Consider the following 16,034-nt stretch of genomic DNA (forward strand, 5'->3'; position numbering starts at 1 on the left):
AGCCACCTGCACACGCAGATTTCTCTCAAATACTTTCTTCTGGCATAACCTAATCGCACCGGACACCAGAGGCTGCAGACACCGACTGCGCAGCACAGGGTAGCTCTTCTCTCCCCACCAATGTCTTCTCTTGCTAAAACCTAAAAACTCTATTTCTGCTGCCCCCAAGAAGCAACTACACCTTCTCTTTCCTACTGACAGCCCAGTCTGCAGGTACCAACTAACTTTCCTCTCAGGGAAGGCCTGGCATTAACTTTTAACTTCATAGTTAACTGAGGGCTCAGCACCTCTTCTCCCCTCATTTGCAGCCCTGCGTGCCCCGCGGCGCATCTCCCACACGGAAAACACTGCCTGCAACATGGGCTTTTCCCAGGCGCTGCCGGGCACCCCGAAACACGGCGAGCAGGGCAGCCGGCGGCCAGCAGCAGCCGCGGCGGCCCGGCCCTGAGGGGCGGCGCGGGAGGCGCCACGGCCGGGCGGCCACCATTTCATGCCCCGCCTCGCCCCGCCCCGCCCCGCCCCGCCCGGCGGGGGCAGCCCAGCGGGGTGCCGGCCCCCCGCCCCGGCCTGCCCCCAGGCCAGCTGCAGGAGGGAGCGGGGGGCTGCCTCCGGGCAGGGGCTGGAAAGAAAGGAGGTTTCAGCCCCCTCTCCCCCACGAAAACAGCCCGGCCCGCAAGCTCCGCGCGGGAGGTGCGACCCCGGGCCCCACCCCGCCATGACATGGCGGCCAGGGGAGGGGCGGCGGCGGGGGACCCGGCAGGGAGCGGGCCCCGCTGCCCGCCGCGGCATGGCGCGACGCGTCCCTCGCCCCGGACTGTCGATGGGGGTGCTGGCGCTGGCGCTCCTCTGCTGCCTGCTGCGGGCGGGCAGCGCCGCCCTCCTGCCGCCCGCAGGCACCCGGTTTGGGGAGGAGGGCGGCGGCGGTGGTCCGGGCCGCCGTCCGTGGGACGGAGGCGGCCGGGAGAAAGAAGCGGCGGCGGCGGCCCTGCGGGTAAGTGTTCCTGCCCGCACTTACACTCGCGGTCCGCGCTACACAGCGGGCCTGCTGCTGCCGCGCCGGCTACGGGCTCCGCCGGAGGAGGAGGCGGGGTGGCGGCGTGCCGCTCTGCCGCTGCTGGCCCGGTGACTGGAGGAGGAGAGGTGGAGGAAAGTGGCACGGCGGAGCTCGTCAGCCCGGAGTACCGAAACCCGCTCCGGCATCCTTTGCTGTGTCGTTTTCCTCGGCTCTGCCTGCTCGGCTTCCCCTTAAGTTGCTGGGGTCGGGGAGTCGCTGCCTTTCTCCCCTTCGCCGTTTCTGACGGCAGGTGTCAGCCTCGGGCCGAGGAGCCTCGCACCCCGTGCCGGCCGCCGGGCGCGGCGGGAAGCGGCTTCCACCCGTCCCGCGCCTGGCGTCTCCGGCGGCACAGGGGCTCCTGTCAGAGCGGTGCCCCGGGGAAATGGGGCGACCGCGGGCTGTGGTGCCCCCCTTCCCGCGCCGTGCCTGGCGAGGGGGGCCTGGGGGGGCGGGCGGCTGCCAGCCTAACGGGGCAGTTACCGGGGCTTGGCCGTCGGTGGCCGCCTGTGGCGGTGGGAGCGCAGGTGGTGCTGCCCTGTGTCCCTCCCTGCGTGACAACCCAGCCTGCGCCGGCGGGCCGCGCCTGCCGAGGGGTGTGGGGCAGTCCTCCTAAACGCAGAAGGTGGCGTTAAGTTTTTTATTGTTTCCTGTTGAACTTTGTCGGCAGAAGAAGTTGGGGAGGGGGGTGTCAGATTGTCTTGCTTTCGTAGGTCAAAACCACGTTTTTCAGAGGTCTAGGATTCCGGATCATTTAAAGTTTATGGGTTTTAATGTCTTTAGGCCATTATACTGTTCTTTTGCTTTATAAGGACATAAAGCAAGACAGGGCTAACTCTTATCTGAAAACATTTTTACGTATCTCTGAACCACAAGGTTTGTTGTGCTGTCAAAGAAGGGCATCAGATGAGTTCGACACAATTTGTTCTCAGCTTGCCTGTTTTGTCTGTCTCATATCAGTTTTTTACCCTCTATGCACTTAAATGCTTTTTTGGTACCTTTTTTGGAGTTGAAATTAGTCTAATGGCTTTCAGATTGGTTTGATAGGAATCCACGATGAATCTGAGGTGCATCGGAGGTGAACAGCTATCTTGTCATCTGAGTTCATGTTTACTATTGCTAACCTTTTCTTTTTCTGCCCTTATGGTTTTGTCACTACTGCTAACTTAATAATGTCTACAATATTTTTTTTTTTTTTTCCTTCAGGAAAGCACTAAAAGAATTAGATTACTGAATTCATCATCAAAAGATAATACGACTGCTTTCTATGGAATAAATCAGTTTTCTCACCTGTTTCCTGAAGAGTTCAAAGGTACATTTTCTGGCTGTTGCTAATGTCTTTTCTGTTATTTTTCTTAATCTTTCCCAGAACCTTGTGTCTTTCACATTTACAGATTCTTCCAGTGCTGATAGTCAGCTAGTTTACAATGTGTGGTACCAAACTGTAAGTACTTCTGAAGGATACAACAATCCTCTTCATGTTTCTCTAGTCTTGCAAGGTTGAATTGCCCAGAGCCTGAATATGATTTAGTATACAGACCTTTCCTTGCTTTCCTTGCTTTCCTTGCTTTCCTTGCTTTCCTTGCTTTCCTTGCTTTCCTTGCTTTCCTTGCTTTCCTTGCTTTCCTTGCTTTCCTTGCTTTCCTTGCTTTCCTTCCTTTCCTTCCTTTCCTTCCTTTCCTTCCTTTCCTTCCTTTCCTTCCTTTCCTTCCTTTCCTTCCTTTCCTTCCTTTCCTTCCTTTCCTTCCTTTCCTTCCTTTCCTTCCTTTCCTTCCTTTCCTTCCTTTCCTTCCTTTCCTTCCTTTCCTTCCTTTCCTTCCTTTCCTTCCTTTCCTTCCTTTCCCTTTTTCTCCTCACTGACCCTTAAAGCCCTCTTCAGTTGCAACATTGGAAAACTGTTGTAACATTGGCAACGTTGTAAAATTGGAAAATACACAAGGTTCTTAAGTAGTCTAATTTCCTACTCCCTACCCTAAGACAAAATTGACTACAATCCAAACAATGCTTGAAGGTCCACGGCTGTACAATGAGAGCTATGACTTTCAGGAGCAATATGATGCACTTAATTTTTTTTACTAAGAAAATATGCCTGATACCTAACCTAATCTTCCTTTCTTGCTGTTGAAGTCTGCTGTTATATCTGCTATTCATTGGGGGATTTCACACCTTTTTTAATTTTAAATAATTAAGCAGCTTTTTTTTAGTGAAAAACTAGCAAGTTGCCTGTGTTTCAGAATTTTTGCATTATTCTGCTCTTATTTTTCCCTGTTTACCTGATTAAAATAAAGTAATATTTTTCCAGTAAGTAAAATGTTGTGAAAATTTTCAAACGAAACTTGTTTTATGGAATGGTTATTGATCAGCTTTAGTAAATCTTCATGCTTTGTACCCACATTGCCTACATGGAATATTTCTGTTCTTTCTAGAACTGTAGGAATATTTACATTCATTCTGGAGTATAATGATTATTTTAAAATACAAGAATTTTCTATGAATTTGAGAATGAGATGTAATCTCATGATTGTAACTACAGATCAAAGTTACCTCTATGGCTTCTAGTAAAACAGTTGTTTGTGGGGTTTTTTTAGTTAGTAGATTTATAGATGTTTGTATTCTGTGTTTAGCTATTTACTTAAGAAGCATACCTCACAAACTTCCCAGATACATAAAAGTGCCAAAGGGAAAGGAAAAACCTTTGCCAAAGAAGTTTGACTGGAGGGACAAGAAAGTCATTGCAGAAGTGAGAAATCAGCAAACAGTAAGTCCTGGTGTTTTCCTTTCCTGGTTCTCAAGCAGTGCTCAGAGTCAGTTCCAGCAGGTGCATCATAGAGCGCACTGAAGGTTTTGGAAGGGACCAGCACTGCCTCAAGATTCCTTGGAGTGCTGGCACAAGTATGGCCGGTTGAACATACACAAAATCACGCAGCATTTTATGCAAAGTGGGATTAGACTTAAAAGCATGAGATGTAAAAGTTGTGCATTTAGAAATTGTGCAGTTATAAACTGTGTGTAATACATTTTTTTGATCTAGTAACTAAATCTGCAAATATTTCGCACCATGTGTGTTTTGCATTTTTCTGAAGAGACTGAGGTAAGTTCAGTACCTGACCTCATTCCTCCATTTCACCTGGGTGGGTATAGATCCTTTGCTGCTGTTTTCTCTCACAATTGCATGCCCTTGGCTGGTCAAGACCCGTATCTTTACTGTTGAACACCTCAGGGGTTGCATTCATGATAGGAAGATAACCAGACCCCACACGATTAGAGTTTATCCCAAAGTGGTTATGATCACTGGTAAGAAACAAACAAGCTGTTAAATCCCCAATGTCTTTCCTTTCTGTGCTTCACATAGTGTAGCCTGGACCTTGCCTAAAGAATAAATTCTGCTTCCTATTTTAAATGCCACAGTTTAAAGAGCCTAGAACTGCAGTACAGATTCTGTTACTGTCTAAGAATTTTTCTATTACGTTTAATTTCAGTTTACTGTTTCTTAAAATGTAATCTCACATATTTCTATAAAATTTGTCCGACTGTAGAAAGTTGTAGACTCTCTCAAGTGCATCCTTTTCAAAAACTTACTAACTAATGTGGTTAAAAAATAATTTCATCCTGAGCCCAAATCCTTCTTTAGGAAAATAGATATCTCACAGTAAAAACCATCCTCAGACCTATCTTAAAGGGCAAAAATTAATCAGGAGGGAATCCTTAAATAAGACAACCACAATGCAGGAATCCTTAAAATAAGACATCCATAATGCATTTCTAGCTTTCAGAGAGCAGTACAGGGGAAAAAAACAGTTCAATATTCTAAATGGCTGATTAAATTTCTTTATTATTGCCTTAAAAACAAAGTTCAAGGATGATGTAGTAAATGAAGAGCATTAGAAGACCCTTTTGACTTTTTTTTCTTTTCATATCAGGCTTCAAAAACAAAGCTGACTTTTTTTTTTTTCTCCCCTGTTTCCCCTTCTCTTTGTACCAGTGTGGAGGCTGCTGGGCTTTCAGCGTTGTGGGTGGTATAGAGTCTGCCTATGCAATTAAAGGAAATAACCTGGAAGAACTCAGCGTACAGCAGGTTATTGACTGTTCATACAATAATTACGGCTGCAGCGGGGGATCCACTGTTAGTGCTTTGAGCTGGCTGAACCAGGTTTGAAACTTTTAATAAATCTCGAACTGTTCCTTAGCTTTCACATTGACATTCTTTTTTACTGAGAAAAAGTGATGGGGAAGGTGGAGTGTACAGCTCATCTGATATTTTTTTTTTTTTTTTGTATGTGTATATGGTCATTCATTAAATGAATGCATAGTCTCTGTCTTGAAATTGATGAGATTGCTCATGAGGCTTGTTTAAACCAGAGATACCTTTTAAATTTGGTCATTTATTTAAACACTTCTGAATCCCTTCTGCAGCTTTCTCTGCCAACAGGGAAACTGGAGATAGTAAATATCTTATTTCCCAACATGACATTCCTATTTCTAATCTCACCATGAACACACTGAATTTTGAGTGAGTTCTGTGGTCAGTTTCAATGTCTGTTTTGATCTGCATAGTGTTAAAGTCAAATGCATTAAATTCTTATTCATTTATCTTCTTGCAGACAAAAGTAAAACTTGTGAGAGATTCAGAATACAGTTTTAAAGCTCAGACAGGACTGTGCCATTATTTTGATCACTCAGATTTTGGAGTTTCAATAACAGGATTTGCTGCATATGACTTCAGGTAGCTACTATTGATTCTTTTTATTTGCTGTACTTTTCCTTCTGTGTTCACTAACTGTGGAGTAAGCTAGAGCCAATAGTGCATTGACCAGCCAAAGGTTATGAGGTTGATTGCATCAGTTCTGTAGCTGTGTACTGGATAAGAATTAATACGTAACATTTTTTAGGGTTATGGCTTGCCACAGTGAATCCACTCAACCTTACCATCACTAAGCTTGTTCAAATTAGAAAGCTTAAGTCAGTGTCTTGAAATTAGGTCTTTTTAGTTGGCTGTGTTTAAATTGGAACATTGAGTCAGTTACAATTTTAAATACGAGCTAAGTGAACATTACATTGCTTAAGTATCAGAAATGGTAAATCCTACCAATAATTGGAATTTGTTGAAAAATTTAGGAAGTATTCAGTTACTTCAGTATTCATCCATCTACATACCCACCCGCATCCTCCTCCCGTCCATGACTTAGCAAACAGTGCTGTCAACTGAATTTTGTAAAGGCAACTGGTAGCTTTTTAGGTTTCTGTACTAAGAAAGTTTTTTTCTAATATTTATCAGTACCATGCAGCTGCATGCTGAACTTCAAGACAAGAAATATAATTTTGACTAGGAATTGAATTACTGCCAGATATAAGTAACTAAAATCAATTATAGCTTTGCCAGTCTGTATTTGCCAAATTTAGTTATTGCACATACCATGCAGTGATAAAGATTTCCCGTTCCAGTATATGACATAAGTAAAACTGTATGAGAATGCTCATGGTAATGTCTGATAGTGATAATATCCTGTGTTTTGATATGTTTGAGATACATACTTTAGTGTATTATTATGTATGATATAAGAGGTACTTCTGCATGTTTAAAAAGCTAATGGGAAATAATAATATAGACTAATGGTTTGTCCAAAGGTGGTTTTTAATTGAGTGATGTATAAAAGGTACATAGTGCTCACCATTGCCCACTAACTTGACCCAGAAACCTGCTTCATTTTAATAGCACCATATCTTTGGATCTGCACCTTTCCTGTAGTCTATGTGCCCTATATTTTTATTACTGTGTTGTAGCAGATGAAATCCATATTTATTGATGTATGTTGCATGGTGTGTAGAACTCATAGGAAACAGCTGAATTATTTGATTTTTAAAATGTACTTAACAAGTAGATTACTACCTCTCAAATTGCTTTAGTGTGCTAACTTAAGTCACTCAGCACTATCACTCACTTCTTTCACAGTGGCCAGGAAGAAGAAATGATGAGGATGCTTGTTAACTGGGGCCCTTTGGCAGTAACAGTGGATGCGGTTAGCTGGCAGGATTATCTTGGTGGGATCATACAGTATCACTGCTCCAGTGGAAGAGCAAATCATGCTGTTCTAATCACTGGTTTTGACAGAACAGGTGTGTTTCCATCAACTGAACTTCAACCCAGTAGGTTTTGTGGTTTTTTTCTTACTTGCAGCTTGCCTCCTGTGGGGCAGGTGATTAAAATCCAGATCTGGGTGTTGTGTTGAGAACTGTTTGGTGTCACATCAGTTCTGAAAGCACAGTCTGATCCCAGGAGAAATACTCTTCTTGTCTGTGCTCCTTCAGCTCTGTGGGACTTCATGTCCTTGTAAAGTCACAAACACGACTATATGTGTCTTTATGCTAGTAGAGGATATATCCATTTTATTCAGCACTGAACGATTAACTGTCTTCTATGTGAACAGCAGTAGGTTTCACTGTACTATATCGTCAAACCGTCATAAACTATGACATGTTAAAACGGTAATTAACTCTGTAGAGTGTTAGAAGTTTTTTATGCTTTCCACATCTCATGTTGTCTCTTGTTTACGAAAATGTCTCTTCCAGGTAGTATCCCTTACTGGATTGTACAGAACTCTTGGGGGTCTACATGGGGAATAGATGGCTATGTTCGTGTTAAGATAGGCGGCAATGTCTGTGGTAAGTCTGACAAAAAATAATTAAAGTGGTAAAGGCCACATGCTGGGCTATGTTTCTCCATGTAAGTAAAGCGATATAAATGGGATCCTCAGAGAGGAAATAAAAATCATTGCTCTGTTTTAAAAGAGGTTAGATGAGTCCAGGTGGAAAAATAAAGAAAGTGGTTGCCAGTTCAGCCAAGCCATATAGTTGAATGGTTGAAAAACACTATGCAAAGGTAAAGCTATATAAGGCATAACAAATAAAGAGCTATTGTACCTTACCATGTAGAGGTAATGGCATTGTAAAGTGTACAGTCGTGTATCGTGGTTCTAGGTGAGTGCCATCGCTATACTCAGTGTAGGTAAAACAGCTGCTGTCCTTGTCTGGTGGATGCAATTATCTCTGTGCTCAGTTCAGAAAACAGTATGAAACATGGATCTGCCTGTGCCTTGGAACTGTGTACCCTGCTTTTGGCTTTTCCGGTAGGGTAGAGGTATATACTTTCATTGCTAGTTCCATCTTGCCTTCTTACCATTTACGTGAGATTTTTCTTGGTGTTTGAGGCGGTTTTGTAGTGTTAAATACCCAGTTTCTTCTGGGTTGCTGGATATGGAGGTAAGGCAGGGGAAGCTCCTGTTGACCAGCAAAGATTGCTGAGCCAAATTGCTGGGACTGGACTATTAGATAGTAAGTCAGTCTTGTGTGTCCCTTGACTTTTTGTGTTACGTTAACACTGTAGGTCTTCTGTTGGCTTTCCCTTCCATGTATGTTTCACAGCATCTCTCACAGTCATTGTAAAAGGTGTTAGATGATGTAAATCATCTGCAAATAAGAATAGACAACATTCAGTTTGCCTGCACTCGGAAAAGATCAGGACAATGTATCCAATCTTAACTTTTCCAAGTTGCTGAAGCTTTTGTTCTTATTGTTGTTGTATAAACAAATTCTTTGGAAAGAGAAATTTAGAAGTAGTGATAATTAAAGCAAGTCAATTATAGAAGTGGTCAGGAAGAACAGCTGTGTTATTTTCAAAAAGCAGGATCTTTCACATTTTCTGTAGCGTGTCACACGAGAACAATCCAGCGAAGGCCAGTAGTTGTTCTGTTTCCCCCACGGATGTTTTCTTCTGATTTAGAGGTCCTCTGACACCATTTTTGAGGGTATAAGAGCCATCACCCTTTGATACCTTTACAGGCTGTAGTCAGACTTTGCTATTCGGGCTTGAAGGAGTACAACAATGCAAAAAGAATTGAGCACGAACAAAAGCCTGGTTTGCTCTGTGTTTGTGTGTGTATCAGCATTCAAAAATGTGTTTTGTAATGGCATTTGTGATCTCTAGTCTCTTGGTGAGCTTTCAGAGCTACATAGCTTCATATTGTCTATCCATTGCTAATGAATATGATTAAAAGGGAAGAGGATATCAAGGTCTAGATTGCTTTTCAGCACCCAGATTGGACCAATGCTGCATCCTTGAGGATCTAAAGTTTTGAACATGAAAGCAAAGGAAGGAGGAGTGTAGAGCACAGCTATAAATAGTGTCAGACAATGAAGAAATAAAAAGGTTGCAGCTGATTCCCTGCCCACCCCCAGCCCCAGCAGTTCACCTACTGTTGTGGCGTGGAGGAGAGAGGGCATTGTATGAATGTGAATTCTGGGAAATTATTTCTGGCAAGTCTCCACTCCCAGTATTTATTAAAATTTTTTTTTTTGTTTCATTTGTAGGTATAGCAGATACAGTTTCATCAGTATTTGTTTGACGCATACTGGCCGAAGACCACAATTATCGTTTGGATAATAGCTTGGCACACACTTTATGTGAAGATTTACTTCAAAGCAACATTTTCTAACATAAGAATTGACTGTAAGGGCAATTCCTGCTTTTAGGCACTGCAGGAATGGGTTGGCTGGAGTTTTTAAAAGTCTTTTTATTTGGAATGCGTGTTGCGTATCAAATCCCTCATGGAATAAGAAGACTTGGAATCAACTGCAGAATATGCAAAAAGAAGTTACAAAGGTGGACTGAAGCTGTGAATGTGAACTCTCTCCAGGTGCTGAATACTACTTCATAAAAAAAAAAAATCTTACAAGGAAAAAAGTGATGAAAAATGATAAGGAATTTGGATCAAATAATCAATAGTATGACAGAATATAATCAAAATGCTCTGAATATAAGAAGAACCATGATTAGGTCTGCTTTTATTGGGTGGGGAGGAGGGGCAGTTGGAAGAAAATATTCTCTCTGTTTTGCTTTGATACCTGTCTTGGCTTTTCTAGCACCTCTGACGACACACACACTTTGTCTTCCTCCTGTTTGTGAAAACCTACTTTTTCTCTACAGCTAGAATAATAGAAGAAGGAAGTAGAGAGTCAAAGTTGTTTTCCTGAGCACCCACTGTCTCTGAAGTGCTGCGGTCCTTCAACTTCAGTCTTCAGACCTTTGTTGGGTAAATACAACTTCAGAGCTCTTCAGAGCAGGGAGTGTGTTTTGGAAAGTGCCTGGAATATCAGAGTCTTCTGGATTAATTTGTTAGATGGAGAGAAAAGTAAGAAGTAACTGTATTTATTTAGACAAACCGAGGCAGTTCTAGTGGTTTAACATCCTGTGTCCTGGCAGGACGTATGCGTTTGCAAATCAGCCTTTCCGTGCTTTGAGAGCTGTGTCAGTTCCATGCCTTCTCTCTTCTCTACTTCACAACGAACAGTGAAGCCAGTTGCAAAGCAGAAATTGAAAAACTTGCTTATTATAGAAAAAATTGTGAAGGTGGGGGTTGTTAATATATGTATTTGCCACCTTTAGAAAGTCAGCAATTGCAGAATACTCCAAATAGAGTGGATGTTAAATCTCCCTACATTAATTGAATTCATAGGTGGGACTTCCTGAGAATTAAAAGGTGGCTCCAGCTTTGCTGACCTGTAAAACTGCACTTGCAGGCAAGTGTAACTGGAATTCACAACCAAACGTGTCATCCTAAAACGCTCTGAATCTTTCATCTGGAATGCTTTACCTGTAATCTTTTATGAAGCACTACTATGAAAAGTATTGAAGCAGTTCTGTAATTTTTGCACTCAATTACTGTACCATGTTAATAGATCAGTGTATTATTATCTTTTTATGACAAATGCAATCATAATTGTCAATTGTAAGCATCGTCATCTTAGTCCTTCTACTTCTAAGTGTTAATATTTAAAATGAAAGGAAGATCAAGTGCTACGTTTCACTATTTCAGGTTTTGCTACTGACTGAATTTACTGGCCGAAAGCTTCAGATTAACAAAAGGGGAAGTCTTCTGTAGTCTTAGAGTCTTCTGTAGCATGGCCTGCCCTTAGCAGTTTACAAACAACAAATAGCACACTTCGTAACTGGAAAACAATAGCTAAAGTTCCTAATTGCCACTGAGAAGAGTAATGTTGTTGTAGTAGTGTCAAACACAGGCAGGCCACCGGTGTTTTTGAGGTGGTACTACCAGGTGTAAGTACTTAAAGCGCTAAGATACAGAGCAAATCAGCAGAAATTCAGGCCTACAGCATATGTGTATTTCCAAGGGAAGCATTTAAAAAGACGAGAGTCCATCTAATGAGAAGACAATGCAGCTTCATCAATGTGCTATGGCCAAATTTGCCTTGCTTTTATTATGTATCAATTTTATTGTTATTTCAATGATATTTTGAATAAAAAAAACACTTTAAATGCCTGTGATAATGTTGTTTGAACTTTATGCTTGCTTTAGAAGAAGTCTTAACAAAAGAAGAGCTTTAATACTGCTTTATTTGAAGTGCAAAGTAAGTACTTATTTATACTTGCTATTCTTAGTAAATATTTCTACTGAAGGGATTTACATGCATGTGTAACAACACATAGATAGCAACATTATTCTTGATGTATGTAAAAGTTCAAGAGGCTGGGGTGTCTATAGATTCAGGACTTAATAGTTTTTTAAATCTAGCTTTTGAAACTTTTAACCCAGAATTCCTGTTGAAATTCCACTAGAGCTCAGAAACTAATGCTCTTCTGAAGGTGATGAGACTAATTACATCCTCAACTAGAAGTAGTAAATTACTAACAGCCATTAGCCAAACAAACAAATACAAAAATATGTACAAATGATCATGATAATTCTGTATAATTTGCTCCCTCTCTCTAGGTGTAGGTTTTAAGAAGCCAACTAAGAGTTAAATTGGTCATTGAGTTGAATTGGGGTATCCTTTTAGTCTTTATATAGGCTAACTTGATACAGATTATTTTTTCTACAAACAATTAAGTTTCTTCCATAAACCGATCACACTATTCACATAGCTGTCATACATAAATACATATTTACACACCCACACTGCATGAGAATAGCTGTTGTATTTGAGGGATAGCACCACTCGAGGTGAAAGTCCTGAAGTTCTTTACAGCAACCAGTCTAGAAAGGCAAGCTAGTCAGAGTCGTCGCTGCTAAAGTAGGAGCTGTCACAGTATTCTGCCGTATAAAGGAATTTATGAATGTTTGGGTTCATCTTTGGTATCCAGTGTCTTGGCACTAGAAACGTTGAAAGATTGAACAAATCCACAAACACCTTGTATCTGTCGCTGAAAAAGACAATCAGGAGCAATTAATACTGCCATATTGGCATAGAAGGCCATAATTTCAAAACCCTCAGGAATCATTCCATCTCTTTTATGTATTTAATAAGGTTTCTGCACTAACCCTCCTCCTGAATATTCCAGAGTAAGAACCCAATCCTAGCTGTTTCTAGGGCACAGCAGATTAGACTTAAAACGGAAACATGGTTGCTATAGTCACATCTTTCTTCTGAAAACGCAAAGTATGTAGGCTATAATCTCCAGACCTCCACTATTGTGGTAGATAAAAAGTAGCATTTATCTAGGAATAACGTTAACCTGGAATTAAGGAAGAGTGAGAAGACTTGCTGCAAAAGACAGTGAACGTGTAATCTTTGAATTCAGTCTAACCGTCTGCTTTCTATTCCACCCTCTGTTAACGATGGCTGTCATGGGAATCGTTGCGCCCAGCCATACATGGCAGCTACCAGCTACCAGTTTCTCTTTGAAAACAAACCTCAAGGATGGCCCTCTTGGAAGAATCTGTTTTAAATATCCTTGTGCTTTTTGACATAATGTGGTTCAGGACTATCAGGACATAGTGGCAGCTAAAAATCTTGAATTGTCTAACTAGCTGAATCCACAAATTTGGTGTAAAAAAAAAGCTCTTCCTGTTCATCAGAGAGTTCTGTGCTCAGGCCCCAACTGTCCTTTTTAAATTCCTTTTCTGCTTCATCCAACAGCATGTTTCTGATTGTTGCTTGCACAGCTTGAGAGTATTAATTACTATCACCTTTAGGAAAATACTCCACCCTAAATGGAAGTACCTTAGGTTATCCGATTAGCAGTCATGCTGAGGAATAAAGGAACTACTGCCATCAGTTGCACAGTAGACAGGACTCACTTCCAGCCTGTATCACCTCCTTAACTTGGCCTAGCTTGCACACAAACGATGCAGGATTAATATTATCGCTATTACAGTAAGGCCTACATCCCTTGACTGAGAATTATAAATGGCACTTTGCATGAGCGATGAAAAGAAGTTCTTTTTGCCCCCAAAGGCTTGGAATCTATATATGTCAACCTGATGAGTAAATGTTCAACAGCCAGGAGGAAATGCTAGAGTCCCAAAAGAGAAACAACGGCCCTCTGGCCTCCAACGAGCTGTCTGAAATCTGTCTCCAGGCAGTACAGTGTCTACAAACTGCATTATTGCAGGTAATGGGGGAAATGCGTTATTCTTACCTCACTGTGGAGCGCAAATACTGGTAGCCTGACGAGCCTCCGGTGCCCGACTTGCTGCCAATCATTCTGTGCACCATGCAGACGTGGTTATCTAAGTAATACAAAAGAAGGACATGGCATGTGTTCAGTGTTAGGATATAACCAAAGGGTCACATCAAGGTGCCTTCAGTGAAATATTAAAGATCATACAGAGGTCTTTACAGGGATACAGAACTACTAGGTCTTCAGCAATGCAGGAGTTAATTACGCCACTCTTCAGTCAACTAATATAAAATTATTGTTAATACAGACTGAATACACTAATTATTATACATTGTTATGCTCTGTTAATACAGAATTAATACATTCATTTATGGATGTCTAGATAGGGAAGGAGCAGAAGGAATGTTTGCACATGAAGAGTTGTCACAATGTTTTGGCAGACATGGGAAAATATATACCTGTCCCTTAAATAAAATTGTTCACCTAACTGAAAGCATGTCGTAGAAGTGATAGCTATACCTATGTATCTAACGATCACAGAAGCAGCTGGTCATCTTTTCTCTTGGCTGCAATTCATGGAATCATAGAATCATTAAGGTTGAATGAACTGAGAAGCTCAATTCTAAAACTCCGGGTATAACTTGTCTAAAAGAGGGTGAAACAGAACAGTTTACTTGCATCTAAAAGAAAGTGTCACAGTCAAAAAGTGAAACTCACATCTCCATTTGGTCATGAGCACATCGATATCCATAAGGGAGGTAAGAAGTTGAAAGGGAACCTGAAAACGAGGCTCCTCCCTTGGAAAATGAAAGAGAAGATGGTGAGACCTCTTATGATACGCTGTATTTTTCAAAGTATCACTTCACCAATGCATAACAGTGACAATGTGTATTTTTCCAGAATTGGTATTGAAATGTCAGTAGATATTCTAACATATGCTTCTGCCATGTAAGTCTCGATCTGTGCCTCTTCCCTCATATTTGGAAAAATACTCTAAATCTTTCTAGGACACTTTGTAGAACAGTTGGAACAAGACATTTGCTAGTTCAATCTGAGGAGCAGCATCTGGTCAGACACGAACTGGCTGCCCGGAGAGGCTGTGTAATCTCCATCCTTGAAGATGCTCAAAACTCAACTGGACACAGCCATGAGCAGCCTAATCTGACCTTCACATTAGATCTAACTAACCTGGGTTTTCACGGAGGATTGGACTAGATTGCTTTCCAAGGCCTGTTCCAACCTAAATAAACCTGTGCTGCTGTCCTTAACCTTCACCCCTCCTCCTGCCAGTAAGCATTAAAGATCTATCTTCTAACGTTACCTGTAGAAGTAGATCATTAAGGCACCCTTCAGTGCTTTATAAGACAGTCGTCTTTCTCCTGCAAAATACAAGCGTCCTTAGTTTGTTACTGATTCTCCTGCAAACTTAATGCCATTATGTGACTATATGTATCATGTATAAAAAATTAAAAGTGCATATTGACATATATTAATACAATCTACCTTTACTAAGCAGGTGTTCATGGCGTTTTTCATCAAATAATGAAAGTAATGCATCTTTCTGTTTTTGGAATTCAGATAATAAGTCATCTTTTTCTTCTGATTCTGGTTTGGCCTTTGATAGTTAAAACAAAAACAGGTTTTAGAATTCAATAGGGAAAATTAAGCGCTTGAATAACCATAATGTAACTTCTATTTTCATCATAAATACTCTGTAAGTTTACATCTTAAATTTAAGAACTGTATTTTCAAACAAGGTAGATAAGTCACTGAGTCACTGTCCTTTAAAAAACACAATTACCACAAAATGTACAATTAAATAGCTGTCAACATAATTCAGATGAATGAATGTTCAAACAAACTGGCAGCTTATCACTTTTCTTTGGGACTAGAGGCCTTAAAAACACTTAATCTTCATTTGTTTGAAGTCTGATTATTATTTTTTTTTCTAAGGCAAAAAGATGACATCCTTGCACAGCTATGGGTAAGAAAATTGTAAATAAAAACCTTAGATAAGTTAGAAAGTTGTAAACAGAGATTCTCAGGAAATTTATTAATTCTTATGTTATGGTATTTTTTCCATTAAAAAATGTACTTAAAGCTACAGGTCTTATAATATTCGGGGATTTTCTTGTGCTTATTTGCAAGTGTAATTCAAATGATCACATAGCAGCAAATTGCGACATCCTGTTAAATAGAAATGGGCTGTTTATAGTGATGCTCCATACTCACAGCTCATGGGCCCAAGCTTTGTGGAGTTTTACTCTGAACTGTAGATGCGAGTACTAAACTAAAGGTGAAGTTGTTGTTTCAGTAAAATCAATTTCAACCCTTCCATTGATACCATCCCTTTCCTTTTGCAATCAAAATCATCCATGTATCACATGTTTTAAACCACCTTAGATGTCAAATTACAAACTTATTCAGATTTCCTGGAAGAGTTTGCAATTTTTTCTGCATCTTACAGGCAGAAGCTGCTGAAGGTTAAGTGAAGTGAGTGAGAAACTGTGACTGGGCCAAAAGTCAGATTTATGTCAGGATCTCATTTTGCCAGCTGTCGTTGCTTAC

The 16,034-nt window shown here is 41.1% G+C and overlaps 2 protein-coding genes across 3 annotated transcripts in view; one reads left to right on the forward strand and one right to left on the reverse strand.

Moving 5' to 3' along the window:
• Positions 1-532: 532 nt before the first annotated feature.
• Positions 533-11,385, forward strand: CTSO (cathepsin O). Its single transcript, XM_087736603.1, has 8 exons — positions 533-991; positions 2,258-2,363; positions 3,676-3,809; positions 5,034-5,201; positions 5,653-5,774; positions 7,002-7,165; positions 7,619-7,711; positions 9,416-11,385. Exons 1-8 carry the CDS (start codon positions 716-718, stop codon positions 9,448-9,450), a joined length of 1,098 nt encoding a protein of 365 aa, XP_087592729.1. The 5' UTR covers positions 533-715; the 3' UTR covers positions 9,451-11,385.
• A 144-nt stretch (positions 11,386-11,529) lies between these two features.
• TDO2 (tryptophan 2,3-dioxygenase) overlaps positions 11,530-16,034 on the reverse strand; it is a 44,367-nt gene continuing 39,862 nt past the window's right edge. For both annotated transcript variants that reach the window (XM_087736858.1, XM_009474754.2), the window contains 5 exons: positions 14,970-15,081; positions 14,788-14,845; positions 14,184-14,263; positions 13,485-13,575; positions 11,530-12,266 (listed from right to left, as the gene is read on the reverse strand). In XM_087736858.1, the coding sequence (XP_087592984.1) occupies positions 12,113-12,266; positions 13,485-13,575; positions 14,184-14,263; positions 14,788-14,845; positions 14,970-15,081 (495 nt within the window). In that variant the 3' untranslated portion in view covers positions 11,530-12,112. The remainder of the gene's footprint in view (positions 12,267-13,484; positions 13,576-14,183; positions 14,264-14,787; positions 14,846-14,969; positions 15,082-16,034) is intronic.

This window comes from Nipponia nippon, unplaced genomic scaffold (assembly GCF_047370975.1).
Source record: "Nipponia nippon isolate SJK-2023a ecotype South Korea unplaced genomic scaffold, ASM4737097v1 scaffold_6, whole genome shotgun sequence".
NCBI lineage: Eukaryota > Metazoa > Chordata > Aves > Pelecaniformes > Threskiornithidae > Nipponia > Nipponia nippon.